We start from the raw sequence: 25,518 nt of genomic DNA on the forward strand, positions 1-25,518 counted from the left end.
TAATTGGCTTAGTTTCTGGTGTCATTCTAAGGGGGTGCAATATTTGTTAGCATGGAAGGAGGTGGTCAACAGACCATGCTGCTTTGCCAGAGATAGTCTGCACTTTTCCCCTCTAGGCTTTTGAATATTAGCTAAAACATTGTCTTCCCCCATAGTGCCAAGAAACTCTAAAGATATTACTGCTCAGTGCTAGGAGTCTAAACAAAACACTCCACTCCCTAGAAGCTCTCTTTACCCTAGAGAATGCTGATGTCTGTGCAGTCAATGAGACATGGTTTAAAGCCACAGAGAGCACACCAACAGTGCAAGGTTATAATGCCTTCCACAAATTTAGGGCAGCTACTTCACAGTCTGGGACTAAAGGTGGTGTCGTCTCTATTTACATCACAGATAAATATACATCAAGGCTGGTCAAACAGGACAATGCACTTGAGCTGCTCCATGTTCAGGTCACCATAGGTCATATCCAGTACCACTTCCTTGCAAGCTATAGGTCTCCCTCTATGACCCAGGAAATCCATACCATGTATTTAAACTTTTTAGAAACACTAACCATCCAACCCAACACCACATTCATGGGTGGCTTTAATTACCCTACTATTAACTGGGAATCCTATATGACACCAAACGTACATGCACAGAGATTCCTGGAGTTTGTAAACACAAACTCCCTGGACCAGATAGTCAGTACACCAACCAGGGGTGCAGTCATACTGGATCTGGTCTTCACTAGTATGGAGAGTGCTACACACCCCCTACTGTAATGCCTTCCCTGGTAAGGTCAGACCACAAAATAGTCTCCTTTGAATTAAAAAATAAAACCTGGACCCCCCCAGCTAAACTTGAAATATTCAGGATCTATTCTAAGATTAACCTCCTGCTTTTAAGTGAAAACCATGGCAAAAGTGTAAGCCCCCATAAACCATGAGAACACTGCCGCCTATGCAGAACTGCTCACAGAAACCCTGTACAAGCATGTTAATAGCTGCATAGAGGCAGCTGTACCCACCAGGAAGAAGTACAGAAGTAACTCAAAAAACAAGCCATCCTGGTGGAATCACAAAATCAATTGGCTGTGTAACAGGAGGAAGAAAATCATGGCAAAAATTAGGAGGTGCAGCACCCAGCAGGATAACAGCACTCTCATAAAACTAAACAAACAAGCAAGAGGACAAATAGTCTACCAGAGCTAAATTCGAGGTATGTTTGGCCGCCAAAGACAACCACAAAGCATTCTTTAGCTATGTCAGCAACCTTAAAGGTAATACACAGTTGTGTGCAGAGTTCATTGTAAATGAAACAACCTATATTGAGCCAGAAGACATAGCAAACCTCCTAGCTGATAAATTCAGCTCCAACTTTACCCCTCTCCTCCCTCAACCTTCCCTCAGGTAATATCATCAAATATAACTCCCCCTACTATCACTAGGGAGCAGGTCCTTAATGCTCTCTTTAAGACCAAGAACACTGCACCAGTGGGCCCAGACAATATCTCAGGATGCCTTCTAAATAGCATGAAATATGACCTGTCAGGGTGTCTGGAATTACTGTTTAACTGTAGCCTCCAAACAGGTTTTGTGCCTCATGAATAGAGAAAGGCAGCAGTCATCCCTCTGCATAGAGGTGGAAACTACAGACCCATAAGTCTCACCAGTCTTTTTGGCAAGCCTCTCAAGTCTATTTTATTTTTTTTATTTATTTTACATTTGTTTACCAAGAAGGTCCCTCTGGGCCAATGGCCTATTTTCAGTGGGGGCCCAGGGAGAAAAGCTCCAGTACAAAGAAAAAAAATTACAAGTGAAATTATAACAAAAATATGTTTATACAAGTGAAATATTTTAACCAAAGAAAATGTACATTATATTAAATTACAGGCATATATATAAGGTGATTAAGCAATGCATATTCAAGACATAAATTGTTAAGATGTAACATTAATAGGCAGGTTGACAGTATATTAGAGGGGCCACCAGAGGAAAAGTATCAAAAGAGTTATGAAATTAGGAGTAGACAAGCATGCATCTGATTACTACACCTATAAAGTGTGATAGGCCAAGACCTAAGCTTGAAGGAAAGCATTGACATTGAGTACCAAAAGGTAGAAGGGGTGGAAGTTGGATATACGTAGAAAGAAAGTATAAGAGAGAGAGAAGCATAATATGAAAGTATTAGAGGTAGAGAGATATTTTTTCAGCCAGACTTAGTGCATGAGCATAGAAGGTTATTGGTGAGGTGTTCCTTTATTAGTTGTTTAAATTTGGAAGTGTTGGTATTATTGAGTATTGTTTGGGGTATGGAATTCCAGGATTTAGATATTTGGTTTGAGAACATGGAATCCCCGTAGCTGTTTTGGATTTGGTTACATTTACTGGGACTTTATTGGTAGATCTTAGGGATCTGCTGCTGGAGAGGGGCTGAACAAGGTGTTTGAGAGTAGGGCAGTTGTATGGGTGGTGGATGCTGATATGAGTGAAGATTAATTGGGTGAAGGTAAGAAGATTAGGGAGTTCAAGCCATTTTAGTTGGTGCAGTGCTGTACAGTGGTGTGATCTATAAGGGAGGTTTTATGCGAATTTAGCCATTTTGTTATAACAGGACTCAAGTTTATTTAAGTCATTGTTCTGGAGGTTCATAAATATTGGTGAGGCCTTTAGCAGGGTGGAGAGTAAATGAGTCCTAGGTGTGGAATTTCTGGTGGATTCAGTTAGGAAGGATTTAACCCTGTAGATTGATCCTAACTTAATGTGTACCTTTTTGATAGTTTACCATTGTTGGCAATGGTAACCCCAAGAAGCTTAGTGTGTTCTACTGGTTCAATTTTAGTTTTATTGGAGGAATAGATGGTGGGGGAGGTCACAAGTTTTGTTACTGGTGAAGAGCATGAGTTTTGTTTTATTAGGATTAAGAACAAGTTGGGAAGTCAGGCAGGTAATTTTCGATTTCACTAAAGGCTTTCTGAGTTGTATGTAGGAGTACTGGAATTGAGGGAGCTGAGCAAATGGTTACATGCTGAGTGGCTGAGAAGAGTTTGTTAGTGAAAATAGTGAAAAGTAGTAGTCCAGTATTGATCCTTGTGGCGCACCAACAGTGACAGGTCAAAGGGTAGAGTGTGTGATATGCCACTTAAGTGCCTGTTGGTGGTCAGATAAATAGCTAAGAAACCAGGAGAGGGCTGGTTAGGAAAGGTTTAATGAGGCTAGTTTGTTGAGTAGTTTCTGATTAGAGGCTGTATCAAAAGCTTTTGACATATCAAGAAAAGACTACATGGAGGCCTATATTTCTAAGCTGGTTGACTGGATTAGTAGTGCAGTAGTGGTGCTATGCTTTGGCCTAAAATTGTATTGGGATGCAGATAGGAGGTTGTTTAGCAGATGGTCAAGTAGTTGTGTATGGATACTACATTTTTCAAGAATCTTGGCAATAGGGGGGGAAATGCCTATTGGCCTGTAGTTAGTGAATTTAGTAGCTGTGCCGCCTTTATGTATGGGGTGATATGAAAGATTTTTCAGAGTTTTGTGATATGTTGCTCAGTAATTGACTGGTTGATTAGGATACAAATAGAGAGGAAAATGATATCTGATTCTATTTTAAGAAATTCTTTGGGAAGCTGGTCTGCAGATAGGGATGAGGGCTTTAGTCTGTAAAGACATTTCTTTATAGTGTTAGTTTGCGTAGATTTAAATGAGAAGGAGTTAATGTTTTCTATTATCTGTGTAGGGAAGGATAGAGGGGGGTAGTACTGTCATTTCTTGCAAGGGATAGGATCAAATTGGCAACGTGAGAGTTAATTTGGGAGGCAATACTATCGGTGGAGTTGGCTGTGGTTGAAGCTGGGGTTGTGACCTGGCTTAGTTTAAGCAATAAGTTGATGGCTTGCCAGAATTCCTGGGGGTTATTTGGGTGCTTTTGTTGTATAGTTGTGTAGTAAATTTTTTTGTCATGTTTTATTTGTTTTTTGGTGAGTTTATGCATTTGATGATGATAGAGAATTACAGTTAGATTTTTGGTCTCTCGATAGTGGTACCAGGCTGTATCCCTTTGTTTAAGGAACTTCTTGGTCTCATTAGTGAGTCATGGTATGTGTATGGATTTGGTGCAGATTTTTCTTGGGGGGGCTAGATTATTTAGAATATTGTTGAATTTCTTGTTGAAATATTGAACAGTCAAGTCTAGGTGGAGGTGTTTTAGAGGGGACCAGTCATATTTTTACAGGAGGGTTTTAAATATTTCTGGTGAAAAATGTTTTTTTTTTTTTTTTTAGCATACATTTTGAAACAATGTTTTTAGGAGGGCAGATACATTGCCTAATCAGATAGGTGGGTAGGTGATCACTTAGGTTGTCAGGGAGACAACCGGATTGATAGCAGACTGAAGGTTTATTTGTGAGAGCCCATTCCAGTATTGATTATTTTTTACTGTGCTTGTCAACCCTGGTAGAGGATTTTATCATTTGACAGAATCTGTGGAGGTTAATAAAATTGGATGGATTATTGGGGGTGCATGTTGATCACTCTAGGTTAAAGTCCACCGTAATTATGGTTTCATGATTGTATGTTGAAGAACACCAGCAAAGGAGGTCTTCAGTAGAGGATGGGTTGTTGCCAGGTGGAATGTAAATAGCTATGATAATGTTTTGTTATATTAGAATTTATTTGGAGGCACAATGTTAAAATTTCTGAATTCTTTTGGTCTGGGTGGTTAGTTGTTCTAATTTGAGATTATCTTTCTAAGTTATGGTTATGCCACCACCCTACTTACGAGTCCTGTCAAGCTGGTGGATGATGTACCCAGGAGTTAGTATCTTGGTATCCTGTATGTGTGGTTTTTAGCCAGGTTTCTGTTAAAATAGCTGTATCTGGTGAATATTGGGTAAGGAGGCTTTGTTGAGTATGCTTCTTAGGTTCATGTTTAAGATAAGGAGATCTTTGTTGTTGTGTGGGAGATGAGCAATGTTTCGAATGAATGGGATGTCAGAAGAGTCAGTCATTTGCTGTGCAGTTTAAAGCCCTGGATTGGGATGCATGTCCCCACTTTGTTTAATATGGGCATTATTGATTAAAAATAGGTGGGTGAGTTTGATAACTAGTTTAGTATAGTTGCACACTAAGTTTGGAGTTATATATGTACATATTTGAATGAGAAGAGTTTGGTATTAGCGTTGTTATAAAGGTGTGGTGAAATAATTAGTTGTCTATAGAAGTATGGAGAAGGGATATGAATTAGTTGGTGAGATAGTAGATGGTGGCTACATGGTGGTTACATGTTGATTTTGATAGGATGTGTAAAGATAAGTTGTAAAGAGCAAGGTGCATAATATAATGTGTTGGAGTAACACTGTAAATTAGAATGTAGGATATTGAACTAACTTGGTGAGTATGGATGATGTGGGATGGTGAGGTGGTAAGTAGTCTGCAGTGGGGTTTAATGTAGTGTGAAGAACCAATTAATAGGTAATGGTATGGCTGCAGTGATTGAAGTCCAACTGTAAGGGCTATAATTGTACCTATTACCTTATGTTCTTGAGGCAGAAACGCCTCATATGTTTTTTGGAGGTGGGAGGAACCCAGAACAGACATGGGGTGAATATGTAAACTCCACTCGGACAGTATTCAGTGGTCAGGATCAATCCCTGGACGTTATGTGGGGCATTGAGTTTAACCATTTCAGCACCATGTTCAACTAAAGATGAAAGAGTTCAAGCACAAAAAAAAGGTCAGAGTCTCAAAACAACATGTGTGAATGATAGAACAAATCTGCAGTCAAGCCACAGAGGGAAATAAGTAAGGAAAACTGGTGATGGAATGCAGAAGTCTAGGAAAGTAGCAAAAATAAAGGAGTGTATGAAGAAGTAGGAGATAGAAATGATGGAAGAGGTTAAGGAGGAGTACTGGTTGGCTAACAGAGAGGCAAAGAGAGCAGTTACAGATGGCAAAGAAAGTTTCAAAGAACCTCTACCATCTTTTGGAAAGTGAATGTCAGAAATATAGCGAAGGTAGTTTGAAGACACTTTTTTATAAGGAATGTCAGCAGCACTGTGCACACTAGTCCAGAGGACATCAAGGGCAGATTGAAGGAGTGCTTCAGGAAATTTCTGAATGAAGACAAACCCACAAAAGCTGAGCTGCTTCATGCATAGCTTAAAATGAAAGATGAAGTTCCAACCTAGAAGTATGAAATGCTCTAAAGAATATAGGGAAAATGGTAGGCTCGGTTGAAGTCATGACATTTATGATCAAGATGTTGGGTGTGTTATGGGAGAATAAATGGCTCCTGAAAGTACTTACAAAGCATGAAGAGAGGGGAGGGAGCATATCCAGAGTGACTGGAGAATAAACATTCTATTACCTATCTACAAGAACAAAGGGGATATTCATAACTACATGCTGTACAAGAGGTATCAGTCTCCTTTTACATTACGTGCCTGGTCTGGAGGGGGTGACTGGTGAACAAATATGCACAGTAGTTGAAAGTAAGATGGGAGATAAGTTTGGATTCAAATCAGGATGTTTGTATTGCGTCCAGCTAAACATTTGTAGACATTGAGAGCAGATGACAAGGTTCCAAGAAAGCTAATTGGGGCAGTTTTGTGATGATTTGAAATCCCAGAAACATTGTGGAATTATTGCAGGCTGTGTACAAGGACCCAGTGTCACAACTATGAAGAGTGTTTGGAGTCAGAGAGGGATTTTCGGTGGGAGTGAGTGTGAAGCAGGATTCAGCTCTGAGCCCACTACTGCTCATACTGGTGATGAACTGCACCAGAAAAGAGATCAGAATGTCAGATCAACAAAGCTGCTGTCTGTGTACCTGGAACAATGTATTTGCACTTTCCAACCATCTCTGTAGCCAGCATGGGTAAAATGGGCATCTTGAGACAATGTTGCAGTTGTCTCATGTTTACTGTCCACCACCTACTACTTAAGCTAGTAGAGAGTATGTTAAGGGATGTAGTTATACAGTGTCATTGGAGCCAAAGCTCTCTCACAAAGCTACAGCAAATAGTAGGTTGACAGTACCACACCATACAACACTTAACAAAGCATGCACAGCTCAGACCAAACTCATAGACCAACAAATGCCATGGCTCTTGAAAGTAACATACCTAAACCACAAAAGCCTCCTAAATGTAACTTAAGAAACAAGTACTGTTGGCAACCTCACGAACAAACATCACAGGTAGCACCCACATAAAGCATACATGTCTATGAGTCACACTGACACAGTCCAGAAGTCTGTAAGGCAAACCACCACACAGTCCAATATCCTAGTTATAAGTGACTATAGTTAGACCTACCAATGTACCACCTACCAGTTTTGCAAAGAGGGGTCACAGCGAGTTGCCTATTAGGTGCCAGGAATTACCACACCACACCACACATGCACGTAAGTCTTTGCACCAAAGTGCACATATGACACAGTAATGGTAGGTGTAAATGACATGGGCCATACCTCCCTGGAAATGTCAGAACATGTGTCTGAGGCTGGTATAAATCCAGCCTTGAACTGCATTCTACCATGACCAAGAGTAATGCTGCATTGTGAACAAACAAGTATTGATTTCAAAAATTGGTTTAACTTCTGATGTTATCATAGGGGGTACTATATATATATATATATATATATATATATATATATATATATATATAATATAATATATATGTATATATATATATATATATCAGCCTCAGAAGAGATGATAGACCATCCCAAGCGCTTTGCCAGGAATGGCCTACACACCTCTGCTCCCAAGTCTTTCTTATATTGGCTAGATCTTTGTCCATATCCGTAGTGCTTTTATTAGGCAGTGTAAGTCTTCTAAAGATTCCAGCATAATTAAACAGAATTCAGATAACAAAAACAAAGAAAAACCTCCTCTCCCTTCAAGCACTCATTACTCTGAAAAACTTTGATAACATTCATCAACACAAAGACCTGGCTCAAGACCATTGAAAGCACTCCATCAGTTTCAATGCCTATTGCAATTTCAGGTCTGTTGCATCAGATGAAGGTACTAAAGGGAGCATTGTCTCCACATTGCTATAAAATACTTCATCTCCAGACTTGTTAGACAAGGTAATGATCTGGAACTCCTCCATATTCAGCATACTGTTAATAACACCCTTTTTCATATCATAGCTAACTATAGGATCCCCTCTATGTCCCCATCAGCCCATACCTCCTGCTTAACTAGTATGGAGTTCCTGTGTATTAAGCCAAACACCAATCTCCTAGAAGACGTCATCTACCCCTCCATAAACTGGAAGACCTGTATATCCTCAAACGTGGATGCCCAGAGATTTCTGGACTTTCTCAGTACAAACTCTTTATTGAAGTTAGTGTGCACCCCAACCAGAGATGATCAAATCTTGGACTCTGTCCTTACCAGTATGGGGCAGCTTTGCTCCCCACCAATTGTAATTTCCTCTCTGGTCAAATCAGACCACAAGTCAGTCACATATCACTATATGACTGAAGCCTGAAGAATCTTTGAATTCCTCTGTATTCAGAGATTATGCAAAGGCTAATCTACTAAAACTGAGTGATGAGTTGGATAAATTCAGAAGACTCTTCAATGTTGATGACCCCACTGCTTATGCAAAATCATTTACTGCTAACTTCTATGCACAGGTAAACAGATGCATAGACACAGCTGCCCCTGTCAGAAATAAATATACTAAATTCAAAAATAAACTCCTGTGGTGGAACCAAAATATAAACAGGGTCTATAATAAACGAAAAAATATATTGCATGCATAATTTACTCTTTAATTCTCAAGATGCCAAGCACTCTTTTGCTAAAGTAAACAAGGAGCTACAGACCCTGACCAAACAAACCAATGTCTGATATGAGGTAAGTAACCACCCAGGTGGCAGATAACCGCAAAGCCTTCTTTAATTATGTTGGAAATCTCAACAAGGAATGGTACTGTGTAGAGCTAATAGTAAATGATATCACATTCTTGGACCTGGAAGACATAGCCAATCTAATAGTGAACAAATTTAGCTCAAATGTCAGTCCTCTCTGCCCTCGAGTATTCTCAGCTCACATACCCATATCTGTACCCCTTCCTTTCAAATCTCCCAAGAGCAAGTTATCAAGGTGGTGTCTAAAGTCAAGAATACTATGTCTGTGGGGTCGATAACATACAAGGCTGCAGAAATATGACTTTTCTGACCCACTACAAAATCTGTCCAGTATCAACCTGTAAACAGAAAACTAGAATGGTCCTACAGCTATTGGGATCAATGTCTGCCACAGTTCTGCTAGTTCCTTTGGCAAGGTTACACATGAGAATCCTCCAGTGGCTTCTTTCAACTCAGTGGTCCTTTCAGGAACTCCCCCTCAATCATCTAATATGGATCACAGAATCTTGCAACCGGGACCTTAGCTGGTGGCTAGTGTCCTCCAATTTGGACCAGGGGCGACCCTTTGTTCTTCCTCATCCGGCCACTTTGACCACGGGCCTCCCAGGCGGGGTGGGGGCATTCCCTGGGCAGGACAGTCCAAGGCAAATGGCACCCGGAAGAGACCCTCTCCACATCAACATCCTAGAAATGAGGGCAGTACTCCTGTCCTTGAGCCCTTCACGATTACCTCCCTCAGGGCGTAATTGCTGTTCACTCAGACAACATGTCAGTTGTCTGGTACCTGAACAAACAGGGAGGGACCAGATCCTACCCTCTTTGCAGAGAAGCGATGAGAGTTTGGGAATGGGCAGTCTCGACCAAACACTTCCTAGTGGCTACTCACATACCGGGCAAATCCAATGTCATAGCCGACAGGTTGAGCAGAACCATCCTCTCTCCTCACGAATGGTCTCTGAATACGACAATTACAAGGCAGATTTTCAGCGAATGGGGAGTTCCGTGTTGCGACCTCTTGACTCCTCTGAATCACGAAGTGCAAAGAATTTTTCTCCCTAACCCGGCTCGAGGAAGAGCCCTATGGACGCATTAGTCCATCCTTGGCCCCACAGGACTGCTTTATGCCTTCCCTCCAGTTCCTCTCCTCCCCAGAGTGATTCAAAGGCATCTCTCTTAGGCAGCAAGATGATCTTAATTGCTCCGTACTGGCCTCGTCAAGTGTGGTTTCCCTACCGGAAACATGCTCTGGAAGGTCCATGGTTCCTGGACCAGGTCCCAGACCTACTGATTCATCAGTCGGGACTACTACACCAGTTCCTACACACATTAAAATTGATGGCCTGGCTCCTCCTCTTCCGACTATAGTCAGGAGACATGCACTGGATCCAGATGTGGTGCACATATTGTCTTCAGCCCACAAGTCGCTCACGAAGAAACTGTATTCTAGCAAATGGAAAAGGTTTGCTATCTGGGCTCAACTCCGGGGCCTGGACCCCATTTCTACTCCCGTGGCAGAAGTGCTCAAATTCCTGACCTCTCTTTTCAATCAAGGCTCTTCTGTTTCTACCATCAAAGTACAGTTGGCAGCGATTTCTAATTTTCATGAATCCATAGACCCACCTTTAATGAGCAACAGGTTGTGTAAGACCTTCTTGAAAGGTGCTGCTTTATTAAGACCCCCGATTTCTCATCCTGCACCTCCATGGGATCTCGATATAGTATTACGTGCCCTGACTTCTTTCCCCTTTGAACCGGCAGCTACCTGTGATCTAAAGTTTCTATCATGGAAGACCGCCTTTCTTGTGGCGATTACTTCAGCCAGGAGGGTTTCAGAACTTCAAGCTTTGTCAGTGAAACCCCGTGCTTGGTTTTCATACAGACAGGGTATCCCTCAGACCAAATCCTTCTTTTGTTCCTAAAGTCTGTTCTACTTTATGCTTGCAACAGTCGTTAGAGCTCCCAGTTTTTTTCCCAAAATACTCCAATAAAGCGGAGTTTATTTTCCACACACTAGATGTCCACAGGCAGTTACGTTTCTATTTGGACAGGACCAAACAATCAAGAAAGACAGGTCAGTTGTTTGTGTCCTTTGCAGAAAACAAATTAGACACTTCACAAAGGTCACTATTGCCAAATGGATCAGGGACTGTATTACTCAATCTTATATTTATTCTAACAAAGAGCTTTCCACCTCTGTCAAGGCTCATTCTACAAGGGCTATGGCTACTTCGGTAGCATTTCATTCTAAGCTTGCTATTGGTGACATTTGTGCTGCGGCTACATGGTCTTCCCCACACACCTTCATTTCTCACTACAAATTAGATGTGGCATCTAGAGGACGAGCTTCATTTGGTTCCACAGTGCTCAGGAGTGTTTTCCAATGAGACACCTGGGATTTAGGTGCTAGGGACGCTGTCCCATCAGTCAGAATGTAGGCGAGATAGGATCACATAACATCTTTTAGTTATGTACTCACCATAACTTCAGATGTTTGGGATCCATCTCCATTCCTAATAACCCACCCTCCTTCCCCCTTCCTTAGAGATCAGAGGATATCAGAAGGTCCGAATCCTGTTGTTTCATCTAGAAACATCTAACAATGTTATATAAACAAGCTGTGCATGTGTGCATGAATGCGGACAAACAAGATCTGGGGGATTAGTGGTGGTGCATCCTGGGATAAAGATAGCTCAGCCAATTAGAGGCCTCGCTCTATAGCATAAGCGTGCCGGGTCGGAGCCGAGGGATCGGCTCCGAGCCCATCAGTCAGAATGTAGGCGAGATGGATCCCAAACATCTGAAGTTATGGTGAGTACATAACTAAAAGTTTTAGGAGGGCAGATACATTGCCTAATCAGATAGGTGGGTAGGTGATCACTTAGGTTGTCAGGGAGACAACCGGACTGATAGCAGACTGAAGGTTTATTTGTGAGAGCCCATTCCGGTATTGATTATTTTTTTACTGTGCTTGTCAACCCTGGTAGAGGATTTTATCATTTGACAGAATCTGTGGAGGTTAATAAAATTGGATGGATTATTGGGGGTGCATGTTGATCACTCTAGGTTAAAGTCCACTGTAATTATGGTTTCATGATTGTATGTTGAAGAACACCAGCAAAGGAGGTCTTCAGTAGAGGATGGGTTGTTGCCAGGTGGAATGTAAATAGCTATGATAATGTTTTGTTATATTAGAATTGATTTGGAGGCACAATGTTAAAATTTCTGAATTCTTTTGGTCTGGATGGTTAGTTGTTCTAATTTGAGATTATCTTTCTAAGTTATGGTTATGCCACCACCCTACTTACGAGTCCTGTCAAGCTGGTGGATGATGTACCCAGGAGTTAGCATCTTGGTATCCTGTATGTGTGGTTTTTAGCCAGGTTTCTGTTAAAATAGCTGTATCTGGTGAATATTGGGTAAGGAGGCTTTGTTGAGTATGCTTCTTAGGTTCATGTTTAAGATAAGGAGATCTGTGTTGTTGTGTGGGAGATGAGCAATGTTTCGAATGAATGGGATGTCAGAAGAGTCAGTCATTTGCTGTGCAGTTTAAAGCCCTGGATTGGGATGCATGTCCCCACTTTGTTTAATATGGGCATTATTGATTAAAAATAGGTGGGTGAGTTTGATAACTAGTTTAGTATAGTTGCACACTAAGTTTGGAGTTATATATGTACATATTTGAATGAGAAGAGTTTGGTATTAGCGTTGTTATAAAGGTGTGGTGAAATAATTAGTTGTCTATAGAGGTATGGAGAAGGGATATGAATTAGTTGGTGAGATAGTAGATGGTGGCTACATGGTGGTTACATGTTGATTTTGATAGGATGTGTAAAGATAAGTTGTAAAGAGCAAGGTGCATAATATAATGTGTTGGAGTAACACTGTAAATTAGAATGTAGGATATTGAACTAACTTGGTGAGTATGGATGATGTGGGATGGTGAGGTGGTAAGTAGTCTGCAGTGGGGTTTAATGTAGTGTGAAGAACCAATTAATAGGTAATGGTATGGCTGCAGTGATTGAAGTCCAACTGTAAGGGCTATAATTGTACCTATTACCTTATGTTCTTGAGGCAGAAATGCCTCATATGTTTTTTGGAGGTGGGAGGAACCCAGAACAGACATGGGGTGAATATGTAAACTCCACTCGGACAGTATTCAGTGGTCAGGATCAATCCCTGGACGTTATGTGGGGCATTGAGTTTATTTCTTGCTGAATTTGCTCACCCCTAAAGGGCTATCCAGCTTTCTTTTATTGTATGCACCTACATTTGGAGTGGGTGGGTTTCTTAAATGAGTAACACACTCCTTTACAGTCTCCGCTTGTTCCAAAGAGAATCGCCTATTCGAAAAATTAAGCGTTGTTTGTTGTGTCTTCCTATTTTTCACACTACAAGCGTTATCTCCATTAACAGTAACCAGTATTTCCTTACTATTGAAGAAGACCTTAAAAAAGAAATTACAGTGCTTGAAAATGATTTAGTGACTTTGCCTGCTTTTTTAAATCTATCGGATAGTTACCAACGTATGGTAGAGAGAATGCAAGCCTTTGATGTGAAGATGGAAGCTACCAAAAAACGTAAGCTCGTTAGGGACATTAATGATTTTTCTAAAGGCAATATTTTCTCTTGGCCAAGAGAAAATCATTTTCAACGAAGGAATGGCGCTATGAATAAACAACAAACTAACTCCTCATTAGACACTCTTGACGAAATAAATGATAATACTGTCTCGTTGAACCAGACACGTAAAGACCATAATGAACCTAACCCCTCGACTCCAGCATCAGATGGTTTGGCCCGCCCGACGCCTTCTACGCTGGTAGGAGTTCCTCCTGCCCCGCTGGATGGGAAGCAGCCAACTGTTAATGGAGATAACGCTTGTAGTGCGAAAAATAGGAAGACACAACAAACAACGCTTAATTTTTCGAATAGGCGATTCTCTTTGGAACAAGTGGAGACTGTAAAGGAGCGTGTTACTCATTTAAGAAACCCACCCACTCCAAATGTAGGTGCATCCAATAAAAGAAAGCTGGATAGCCCTTTAGGGGTGAGCAAATTCAGCAAGAAATTTACAGAGGTACGTTGAATCTTTCGGGCATTGAGTTTAACCATTTCAGCACCATGTTCAACTAAAGATGAAAGAGTTGAAGCACAAGAAAAAGGTCAGAGTCTCAAAACAACATGTGTGAATGATAGAACAAATCTGCAGTCAAGCCACATAGGGAAATAAGTAAGGAAAACTGGTGGTGGAATGCAGAAGTCCAGGAAAGTAGCAAAAATAAAGGAGTGTATGAAGAAGTAGGAGATAGAAATGATGGAAGAGGCTAAGGAGGAGTACTGGTTGGCTAACAGAGAGGCCAAGAGAGCAGTTACAGATGGCAACGAAATCTGTCCAGTATCAACCTGTAAACAGAAAACCAGTAACATTTTAAAACCGACTGTTTTAACTAGACGAAAACGCTGACTTGGTGAAAGGCATTTATGTGCTTTGATTTTACTATTGGAAGATGCTTGTGTGGATTAAAGATTGTTTTTGCATCAACAAACTATCTTCTGCTGTGTTTTCCTGTCAAGGGTACTGGTTTTGAGTTTGGAGTTTTATTTTGTACCTTTGCTGGACTTTCTTTTTTGTTTAACCTGTAAACAAATGTCATGCCAGATTAATGGAGGGCAGAAACAGTCATTGCCTTGCACAAAGGTGGGGCTTCAGTGGACACTGCTAATTATAGGTCCATAAGCCTGACCAGTCTCATCTGTATGGTGTTAGAAACCATCTTTATTAAATTAATAGGCAGTAAGCTGTAGACTCAATTCCCAACCTAGTTAGGATACATCATGGTCAGGTTCTGCCTACTTAACCTAGTAGTTGTCTTCAAGAAGCTTACTGAAGCAGTGAACAAGGGCAAAACAGTATACACCACATATCTAAACATCTCAAAGGCATGTAACATCATCCCAGACTTGGGTATAATTGATAAACTCTCCCAGGTAATTGTCAATTCGAGTGTAACTCATTGGCTTTTGGCTCAAAAATAAAACCTGGAAAGTTAGTGTGGACAGCTCGACCTCCTCCAGAAGACTTGTCACTAGCATTGTACCCCTTCTTCTACTGTCTGTGTGCTCTTTATGCAAGTCTGTCTGTCATGAATTGCTTCCCAGTCCATGCCCAGCCTTTTCTTTCCTCTGCTCACCAAGCTCTGATACTTGTGCATGGGTCACTGAGGCTGTAGTCAGGACCATGTCTGTACTTACTGCTTACTCAGGTTCTTATACTCTCCACATTTCCTTCTTTGTGTTTGACATGCAGTGCAGATTACCTGACTGTTTGTACTACATCCTTACTAGTTTATTTTTTATTGTGAAATAGGCAGTTTAACATTCTGGCTGGTTACTCAGTCACTACAGACTAAATAGGTGTTCATACTACATAGCTGTAGTTAGTTATTTAAATTGTCACTTAGTTCCTTCCATTACAGTTTATAGTGTTTGTGAGCTAGAGTCGCTGAATGAAATCTTTTAATGTTGAAAACTGTGTGTTATTTTTGAAGGAATTGATGAATGAGTTGCATCTGTCATGGTTCGAAATAATTTATTAAATTAAACAGTGATCGGCTTTAACATAACAAGGGCGTATTTCCATTTCTTACTTGCGAGTACGCCAGTTCTCTGGTAGTTGACGCTGAGGGTTGAGGCTGTGAGCTATAGTTCCTAATGTACAGGGGTTGATTCCCTCAGCCTTCATTTGCTACTTAGTGACCTTAAGCATACCACTGAACCAGACATTGCTGTCTGGCCCCAACAATGGCCTGTGTCCAGCGGGCCTACTTAGTTAAATTATCATTAGTCCTTTCATACATCTTTCAGGGGTAAGAATATAAATGGATGCCGCTCACTGACAACATAGACTGATATTTTGTTATTACTCATTTCATTTATTTGTAACTTTTTACAATTTTTACAATTTAAGTTATGCATGGAGTGATATTAGTCAGAATGATCCTGACATTTGGAGATGAAATAAGAAATAAAATGTAACCACTGGCATGCCAGGAGAAAACTGATCAGTATTGTTTTCTTCTGTTTTGGTGTTCTTTTACAAATGTTTAGGAAGGAATTTTTCACTTGTGTATGTATATTTCAGGTGGAGGTAGCAATGTTTAAAGGTATTCGCAGGCTTTATATCATGTAAGCTGTTGGTTGCTGTTTGGCAAACAATTGCATGCAATATTATAAAAGTTTATCCATTTCTGCAATTTTTTTGTCTAGATTGAGTGAATGTTAAAGCACTTCTCAAAGGAAAAACATACATATGTTTTTCTTCTCAACTTTAGGAGCATTCTGGGAGAGTCTTCAGGCTCCAGTTTGATGAATTTCAGATAGTGAGCAGTTCCCATGATGACACAATACTGATATGGGACTTCTTGAATGATCCAACCACTCAGGCAGAATGTAATCGCTCACCATCTCGAACGTACACCTATGTCTCCAGATAGAATTATCATGCTAGTATTCTACCTCATATTTGCACAGGTAAGTATGCAAAAATGTCAAAATGCTACTTAGAAATTTTACTTCGAGAGACCCTATGCAGCAAAAATGTACTTCAGAGGCCTTGTATAGTGGATAAGTGTTAAGATTTCTTCCTTTGGTGGTGTTTGCTTGGCATACTCACAAATGTTCTGTCATTTCTGCATGTGGGGGTAATCTGGCCTCCTGTAAGTGCACTTTCTGATGTTACATCTGGCAGGCTAAAAGGACACACTTGACTTCTCTGCCACTTGATCTTATCTGCAGTTTGTACAGCTGAGATATTGATTGTAATTCATGGAAAATTCCCCGCATTTATCAGTTAAAATACTGAAAGCTTTAGAGTTTTCCTGCAAAGATCATGAGCGGGGATCCACAGTGAGAGTGTCTTTTAAGTGCCTGAGAGCAGAAGACATGCAGCATTGTTGTAATTACTATCACTTCAGCCTGGGTACTTGTAGGAAACTAAGGGATGAGCTTAAGGCCTATCTTAGCAGTTCTCAGGTAGTGGCTGTGTAGGATATCCTGCACGGGGACTGACAGAAGGTACTCTGCACTGCACTTCAGCAGGGTTTGAATGTCTGTTGCATATTTTTGCCTAGTTTGGTTATGTGAAGTGGTTCTGTATAGGAGCACTCAGGAACTGGGGAGTCAACTTCCCATGCTGCTGTTTGGTCATGCTTGCTTATTTGACTAGAGTAGGAGAGTCTCCAACTGGACCAGCTGCTTATAAGCCCAAAGTTTTGGCATAGGTGTTAGACATACGTTACGTTTTTGCTATTTAGTGGGAGCTGTCCCTATGGAAATAGGATTATAATATTAGGAAAACTGGAATGATGCCAAAAGTAGTTCCTGTACAAATTGTCATGACTGGGCATCATCTCACATACACATTTCCCCTGGTACCAAGGCCCCATTGCCCAACCCCTGGAATTCCTTTTTTGTATACTGATTTGCTTTACATACTGAGTGAGGGCATGCCACCCCTTCCTTTTACTCTAGGGTTAGGAAATGATCCCGTATGGCCTGAAAAGGGGACTCAGAGAACAGAGAAGTTTATTTTACTCTGAGGCAAGCAAAAATCGTGTGACCTACCTTTAGCCCTCCCAAATGACCCCACCTTTGGGGCAGCTGTTAGGTTTATGATATTCAGTATGTGGTTCCTTTGTCTTCCCTGTAGAAATACCTTAATCATTATTTGTCATAAGAGTGTGAGGCCTGTGCTATCTTTTCCATGGTGTCTGGTATGAATTTTGCCATCTGTTCATCTTTAAAGTAGTGACATTCTGCTCCTTTGCACCAAAGAAAGCTGATGCCCTCAACAAGTTCCCAGGTGAAGAGTGTCGTCTTCATCAAGCATCCAAAGGCCATCTCTTTCATGATCTGTTCAGTATTGTAGGTCCTTGACACTGCAATACATTTTTACTTGACTGTGATAACCAGCCTAAGGATTTGTGCAGGTTGATTAGAGATAGCTCTTCTGCACCATTTTAGGGCTTAGATCCCTCAACTGTTTGCCTAACCTGTTCAGTTTCTAGTCCTGCTTAGGAGAGCAGGTAATGGAGTGCATTACACTGTCATGATTGTCTACTTTGCAGAGCAAATTTTAGTAAAAACTAGTAATGTCAGAAGTCAGTTCCCCTGCTTTTCTTTGATAATTTGAAATATTTGTGCAACAGTGCTGTCAGAAGTATTTTGAGAGAATATTTGTCACTTTTCCCAACCAGCAAAAAAATCAAATTGACAAAAATGCTAGTTTTCAATCTTTTGTATTGCAGTTTGCAAAAAGTTTTTACAGGTATTTGCAGGCTTGACTCTCAAATGTGATGATTACAGACAATGTGGCCCAAACCAAGGATTTTATCAAAGTTGCAGGAAAGATATCAATCAATACAGTTAAATAGAGTAAAATTTTACTAGCAATAAACTTCTGTTTGACTCCATTCAGCAAAAGAAGACCAAGATTGATGTGCAAGGTGGCTGCTAGGGGTCCTTCAGTGCACCTTGCCATATTTCTTCGTGGTTTGTCCATGACAAGTCTCCCAAAAAATGTTATCTCCTTCCTAGCTTTAAATAATCTTATGGTCACAAAGGCTATGCTGAGCTGGCAGATTACATGTGAACCTCTACCTTCATCTGCTTTTGTCACAGAAAGGTATTCATCCACTAGTATATCAAACTGTGTAATTTCAGGCAGTTTACTACTTCTCAAGCTCAGTTGTTTGTGGTAAATAAGTTTTTTCTACTTTTCCATGTAAAACATTCTGATGAGTCTGCATTCTGACAGATAATCCTCCCCTTCTATCTTATGTTGGGTGTGTGTATGATATAAATTACCTTATAGCTGCAGTCATCCATCTTATATTCAAAAATTTCTGTTTTTGCTACAAGCTCACAAATCCTTGAGTTCTGGGTATCATGAAGGACCTGTCAAAGACCCTTATAGAGGTTGCAATAGTTGACTGTCTTTTAAGTTACAACACTTTCAGCTGAGATGATGCTGTGGGCTCCAGCAGTTGATGGTGTGGCATTTTCTTTCTCCTGTAAAAATGACCTCAGGCAAGCCATTCTGAAGGCCCCATTGTAGGGTGATATTTTATTTGTTCAGGCTTAATATAACCTAGTTAGAAAGCTGCAAGAAGATACTGAGTAAAGGAGTAGAGCTTCTGGCATCTCTTTTTAGCTCAGGGTCATTAATCCTGAAATGTTCTTAGTTAAGAAGCTTTGGGGCTTCTCTGGCTGTATTGTATGTCACACATGTTACATCCCAAAGGGTTTGTTGTATTATATAACTGTTTAAATCAATTCTGAATACAAGAGAATGCTGATATCTTTTGAACGGATTATATACCTTTCGCTATTAGTTGTGCTAAATAGAAGGACTTTGTGACTACTGTTGCCACATGATGAAGGTCCCTGTCTACATTTTCATTTAGTAGTGAAGTATTGTCTCTGTTGTATGTTGGGAATATGTTTTGTGTACCAAATTAAACAATACTCCATATTTTTACATTTAAGTTGAATCCATTTACAGTATGTAAGGTATTAACTAGTTCTTATTGAAGGGCGTAGGTGTCAGAGGGTTTTTTGATAGTTTACACTCAGTTTGCATTCATCTGCAAACTTAGTTAACCAGAGTTCCTGCTTCTCAGTTTCAAGAGAAGAGAAGTAAATGACAAAAAGGAGGGGTCCCAGTACAAAGCTGTGGGGTATTCCACTGGTTGCTTTCACACCTTGAGATGAGACACCTAACACACACTATGTTGGCTCTGACTTTTAGCCAGTTTGTTATCCATCTTAAAGTGTGAGGATCTATAAAACATTTAGCTTACTTACAGTGCTCACATGAGTTATGGTGTCATGTGCTTTTGCTAGGTCGGGTTTCAGTGTCTGAACAGCAAGAGCACTGTCAACAGCCTGTTTGACCTTCTCATAGAAGTTAAGTAGATTTAGTAGGCAAGTATGAAACTTGGCTCTAGATGATTTTCTCTTTTGAAGTGACACCCCTACCTCGTAAGCAGAAATGGGTAAAAGGGGTTGTAGATGGATGGATCTCCCTTTAACAAACCAAACTATTGAGGATCAAGCCTAATTAGATTTTTGATATAATTGATGAGATCTGTTATACATTCCATAGCTTTGCATATTGGGCTTGTAAGGCTGATAGGTCTGTAATTGCTAGGGTTAGTGGTGGGGCCACCCTTCTGGGAGGACATCACCACTGTGGTGCACAGTAATTCAGGAATATATCCTGTGGCTAAGCTTAGGTTAAACAATTTGAGGAGAGATTTGTTGCGTCCGTGTATGTTGTCAGGTCCCATGGAAGAGGTATTTCTGGCCTTTTTGGCACCTTCAGAATGTTTTATTTGGTAATAATAAGGGATGTAAAGGATTCTCTGATATGTGGAGTTCGGATAGATATTTCAGTGGTGAAGTTTGCACTTAACTTGTTTGCTAGTATATTGGTGATGTCTTTTGGGTCAGAGTGGGTGAATTTGTATTTATCCTTAGTTTCAGAATCTGTCCCAAGTTCATAGGCTGCTTTACTCGTCCTAATAGTACTTTTCAATTCCCTGGTAATATTTGTTTGTTCTCTCCATATTATGAAGACTTTTGAATTTACCGTATAATTTAAGTGTTTTTTTAACTTTTGTTATTAAGTTTTGTTGGTGGACCACCAAGGATGTTTGTTTTAAATGTCCTGTTGTATTTTGCTCTGGATGAGATTGCTAATTATATGCATTTATCTACATGAGCATAGAACTCCTTTGTATTGCAAACTGCTGTGTCAGTGCCCAAGCTGGTGCTTTCAAATGTGACGTTTGAGACTTTGTCATAATTGTATGAGATTTATACATTTGAAGGCCGTAAATTCAGTGATATTGGTTTCAGGGGCTTTGGAGATACTGAAGGCAAGTGCCACAAGTTTGTGTTCTGACTTAAGTAGGTAAAGGAGAGACCAGGGGAGTAAAATATGTACAGGCTATATTCATGAGGAACAGATCTATAATATTATGTCCTCTGTTTGGTTTAAGTCCAAGAACTTCTGGGCATATACCCTACACTGGATGTGTGGATGCTGTAGTTAATTGTAGAGTAGTTAAAGTCTCCCAGAATAATGAAGTTCTTATTAATAGGCAGTACTTGAATACTTTTAGCAGTTTAGCATAATCTTGTGGGGGCATGGAGGGGTGTCTGGTAGCAGGCTGTAAGTTGGTAGTTTGTTTTATGTATGGTACTCTAGGGTTCTATGAGTTCCATCTGTGTTGCTCTTGCAATCTATGTAGAGGCTTATAAAACCTGGTGGACTTCTTTAAGAACATCACCAAAGCCTTGTAAGACAGTGCACACTGCCTATCTCAACCTTGCCAAGACTTTCGACACAATTCCCCACTCTGGTGTCATTGAGGAACTCTCCCATGTAAGGGTTAACCCTTACATTATTAGATGGGTAGCCAGTTGGCTAACTGACAGAACACACTGTCAAAATTGGTGACTCCACCAGCACCAGTAGACCCATCACCAGGATGTACCACAGGGATCTGTGCTGGGCGCCTCACTGTTTGGCATCTGTTTCTCAGAAATCCAGGCCAAAGTAGATGGCCTTTGGCTCACTAAGTTCACTGATGATTGCAAACTGGGATCATTCATAGAGTCCCCCAACAATGTCAACATATTACAAGAAGGGCTAACACAAACAAATAATTGATGCCAAAGCCATGGTCTAAAACTAAATGGAAAAAATGCATTAGTATTCCCTTTTATTTTTTTATCAAAATGAAATTCCTTACAAATTACAATATTGACTGCACCCCCCTGAGTTCCAACCCAGTGGTGCAAGACTTGGGAACACAGGTTGATAGCATTCTGAACTTTGACCACCAGGTTTCCACAATGGTAAGGAAAGCCTTCTGTGTAGCACACCTCATAAGCAAGAGCATAGCATCCAGGTCAAGGGATGTTATAATTCCACTGTACTCGACCCTCATCAGACCACTAATAGAGTGTAATGCACCCTTTTGCATGTACCTCACCAAATACTTGCAGCAGCTGAAGATACTTCAAAGGTTTTTTTCACTACGAAAATACAGGGATTCCAAACCATGACCTACATAGACAGGCTGACTGCCCTGTCACTTTACTCTGTATCTTATAGGCTGCTGAGGGGTGACTTGTGCCTGGCCTGTATGGCAATCTCCAACCTTGCCCTAATGTAAATGTTGTACATCTGCAAGTCAAACCTAGCTTGTGACATTAACAGAACATGCTGGAGAGACATATACATCTCCCAGAGACTGCCACTTCTCTGGAATACACTTCCTTTTCACGTAAAACAGAGCTCCTCACTCACCCTATTCAAATGCAACCTAATAATTGTTATTATTGTAATTGGATGGGAGATGACAAATTCGCCCCTGAGGTGGCACCTATATCCCTCATGGACAGGGGTAGCCGGTGTTGATCACAGACCTGCTCTGTTCATAAATTCCTTCTGCGAACTGCCCAAAAAGAACAAATAGGGATACTTGGGATTAATTGGCTAGGCATGTAAAGGCTCTAGGGCCGCTAGCCTAATAACCACCTATGAACCTATAAGAGGTGATCTTTAACAAATGTAAATTCACTATTGCAGTTACCATCAGGCCTAAAGCATGGTTGGCATAACACTCAAGAAAAAAGGGAGTATTCCAAGAAATGTCCATCTCAGACTTCTTATATGCAAGTCTTTTTTTTTTTTTGGTCATTCAGTCTCTGTATTGCAGGACTCTCTGAAGAGGGTCCCAAACATTTCAAACGATTACCAATTTATCCTGTTTTCTTTTTTTTTCACCCCGTAGCTACACAAAATGTATATGAAGCACCACATCCACCATATTGGGCAGATTTACTATCAGGTAAAATAGATAATTTAAATAATTTAAGTCAGGTAATTATTTAAATTATTTATGTCAGATTTCTTTTCTTGGACAGTTCAAGATTAAAACATATTAAACAACTATTTATGAATCAGCAGTTAACAGGTTTCTACCAAGACTTTGTTCATATGCAACAAGTGTTTAGTTCAGTTAATACCAAAGTAAGGAGGCTAGAACATACTGTACAGTAATTGTAGCTAAAAGCCATAGATGTAGAATCAAGGCTCAGGTGCTAGTCTTTGAATAAATGGGCTACCTGATTAGTAGGAATCTCAGAAGTCGTTATTACATTCTATGTATCTTAATTTTTAGCTGCATTTTATAATGATGTCTTTAGTATACCTGCCCCTTTTCACATTAATGTGTTGTTGCTGTGATGCTTTCAAAGTTTTGTCCTGCAAAATGGTTTTGGTTAAATTTGAATCATTTTCCAAAAAAAAAATGTATTCGTGAAGGAAAAAAAAATAAGACTTCCCTTATGATGAAAAAAATGGTGCTTTGCATTTGCTAGAAAAGTGATGTTTGTATTTGCAATGATATGAAGTCAATGTTCAGTTTACCTGTTGCCTTACAGTTCAGTTACAAAGATATGTTACATTTTTATTCCAGTCATTTAACACTCTAAAAGAACTGAAAGCTGTTAATCTTTCAAATTAAAGTCATCCTTGTACTCCAATTGTGTGTGTGTGTGTGTGTGTGTGTGTGTGTGTGTGTGTGTGTGTGTGTGTGTGTGTGAAATTGGAATCTATTATAATTAGATGTATATTTTGTTTTGTCTTTTTTCACTGTATCTTAAGAATTTTTTTATTTCAAGTCTGTGACCAACTAGGTACAAATTAAATCACCACAGTAAGAGAATTAGTTATTTGTTTAACTCGATAATTTGCATGTAGATGTAAGATACCAACCTTGCACCTGATAATCAGATGTCTTGCCATATAAAAGTATGTTCTTTCTGTTTGTATTAATTCTATATATAGTAAGTCCAGAGGATTGGCTGTAATGCTCCGTAACAGTTTTGTTTTTCAAGTTTTGGATTTCTACAAAGACAAGAAATGTCAAACTGGGGGGTCACTTTAATACCCAGTTCTGTTTATGCACCTTTTGATAATTTTGTTGAATGCATCTCAGAATTATCTTCTGGGTTAATATTATTTCCTTAATTATTGCTGGAGAATTAATAAATTAGGTAAAATTCACAGGAAAAGAGAGCAGGTAACAGGTGGAACAACATCAATATATATACCAAAAAGTTGAAACAGTTATTGATTTACAATTATGTATTAGCTGCATGCAGAGTTATAAACATTCCAAGGATACTCAGTCCACTTATTTGGGTATGAAATGACAAACGTACTGTAGGGCTGAATACTTTTTTACTCTGTGCAGGTGATCTCAAATAAATTAGCTGATGATATCCTTCAGTATCACTGGTGCAGTATTCATAACTGAAGAAATCTTCTGCCAGGGATAACCCAGTGTCTGTGCAGTATAGTACTTAAAGGCACCATACGTCACACATACACTCCCTGCACAAGGTGTAAGGCATAAAGTTGATGTCTGGATGCACACACTCAGAACGTCTTTGCCACCAATCGAACAACATCATTCAACATCAGTCTGAATGCCTTTCTTCACTGCTGGTGACCAAGCCGTTTTTTAGATAATTGCGCCATTTGTGTGTCTCCTTATCTTTATTATTGGTTAGTTTCATGTCATCCAGAAGGGGGAAATGTTAGTGTGGGAAGCAGATTCCCCATAAAGACCATCACGACAAATGTCTGTTTTGTTTGGGTGCTTTCCACAACTGTATGCAGTGTTCTAAATGCCAAGTTTTTGTTCCTAAGACCTGACATAGTTGTGTCTCCTCCTTATCTATTTGCCTTGAAGACCAGCATCTTAAGCTTGTTGGCTCAAGGTGCTATGCCAGAGTCTTCTTGTCCCAAAGATCAGCCTTCTACCAAGAATAAGGTCAAAAAACTTAGTTCTGATACAGCTGCTGTCCAGCCTCCCCTGGATGTCTCTTTTGAGGCTAGTGAAAGCCTAGAGGATTGTCCAGTGGTTGCTTCTGATTCCTCTGCCACTCCCCTTTCAGAGGTCGGCATAAATCCAACTTCTCATATGTCCTTGGAAGCTTTACAAATGTCTGCTCCAGACATTGAGGGGGAAGCTCAACTGATTATATCCAAGGACTGAGGGGGATTTCACAGATTTCAGTGAGTGAGGAGATCCCAGGTATGCTTATTGAGTGTTGCAAAGGGTCTGACCCTCCTTGGGTGCTTTGTAACATTCTGCAGAAAAAGAAACAGAAAACCAAGCATATTTCCCTTGCAGTTTAGGATCCCTAACGAGAATGGCAATTTTTAACTCGGGATGTTCTTAATGTTTCACTGTTGCAGTCATCACTTTTGGGGTTATCTGCTTGCAGTAGCCCTCAGTCGGCCTGATTAACAAAGTCTTGGGTCCTGTGTTTGTTGATGTCCCTTCTTCCATGACATCAGGTCGTCAGGGGTATAAAACATGCAGCCATCTCCACTACCCTAGTCTTTCTTGCCTTGCGATGCCCGAAGCAGAAGCAGTTCGCAAGTGCCAGTTGGCAGACTCCCTAAATTTTCGTTTTCAAGTTTCAGAACCGAAGTCTTCAACTAAAGCTAAGTACCCCGTTGGGGAAACTTTTTCTTGCTCCTTACTGATGTCAGTAAAAGTTAAT

The 25,518-nt window shown here is 40.2% G+C and overlaps 1 protein-coding gene across 1 annotated transcript in view; it reads left to right on the forward strand.

Moving 5' to 3' along the window:
• The window catches only part of BTRC (beta-transducin repeat containing E3 ubiquitin protein ligase), a 2,835,508-nt gene that overhangs the window by 2,738,702 nt on the left and 71,288 nt on the right, over positions 1-25,518 (forward strand). The window contains exon 15 of the mRNA XM_044056496.1: positions 16,197-16,395. Coding sequence (XP_043912431.1) covers positions 16,197-16,358 — 162 coding nt within the window. The 3' untranslated portion in view covers positions 16,359-16,395. The remainder of the gene's footprint in view (positions 1-16,196; positions 16,396-25,518) is intronic.

This window comes from Protopterus annectens, chromosome 14.part0 (assembly GCF_019279795.1).
Source record: "Protopterus annectens isolate FY-2018-M chromosome 14.part0, PAN1.0, whole genome shotgun sequence".
Classification (NCBI taxonomy): Eukaryota; Metazoa; Chordata; order Ceratodontiformes; family Protopteridae; genus Protopterus; species Protopterus annectens.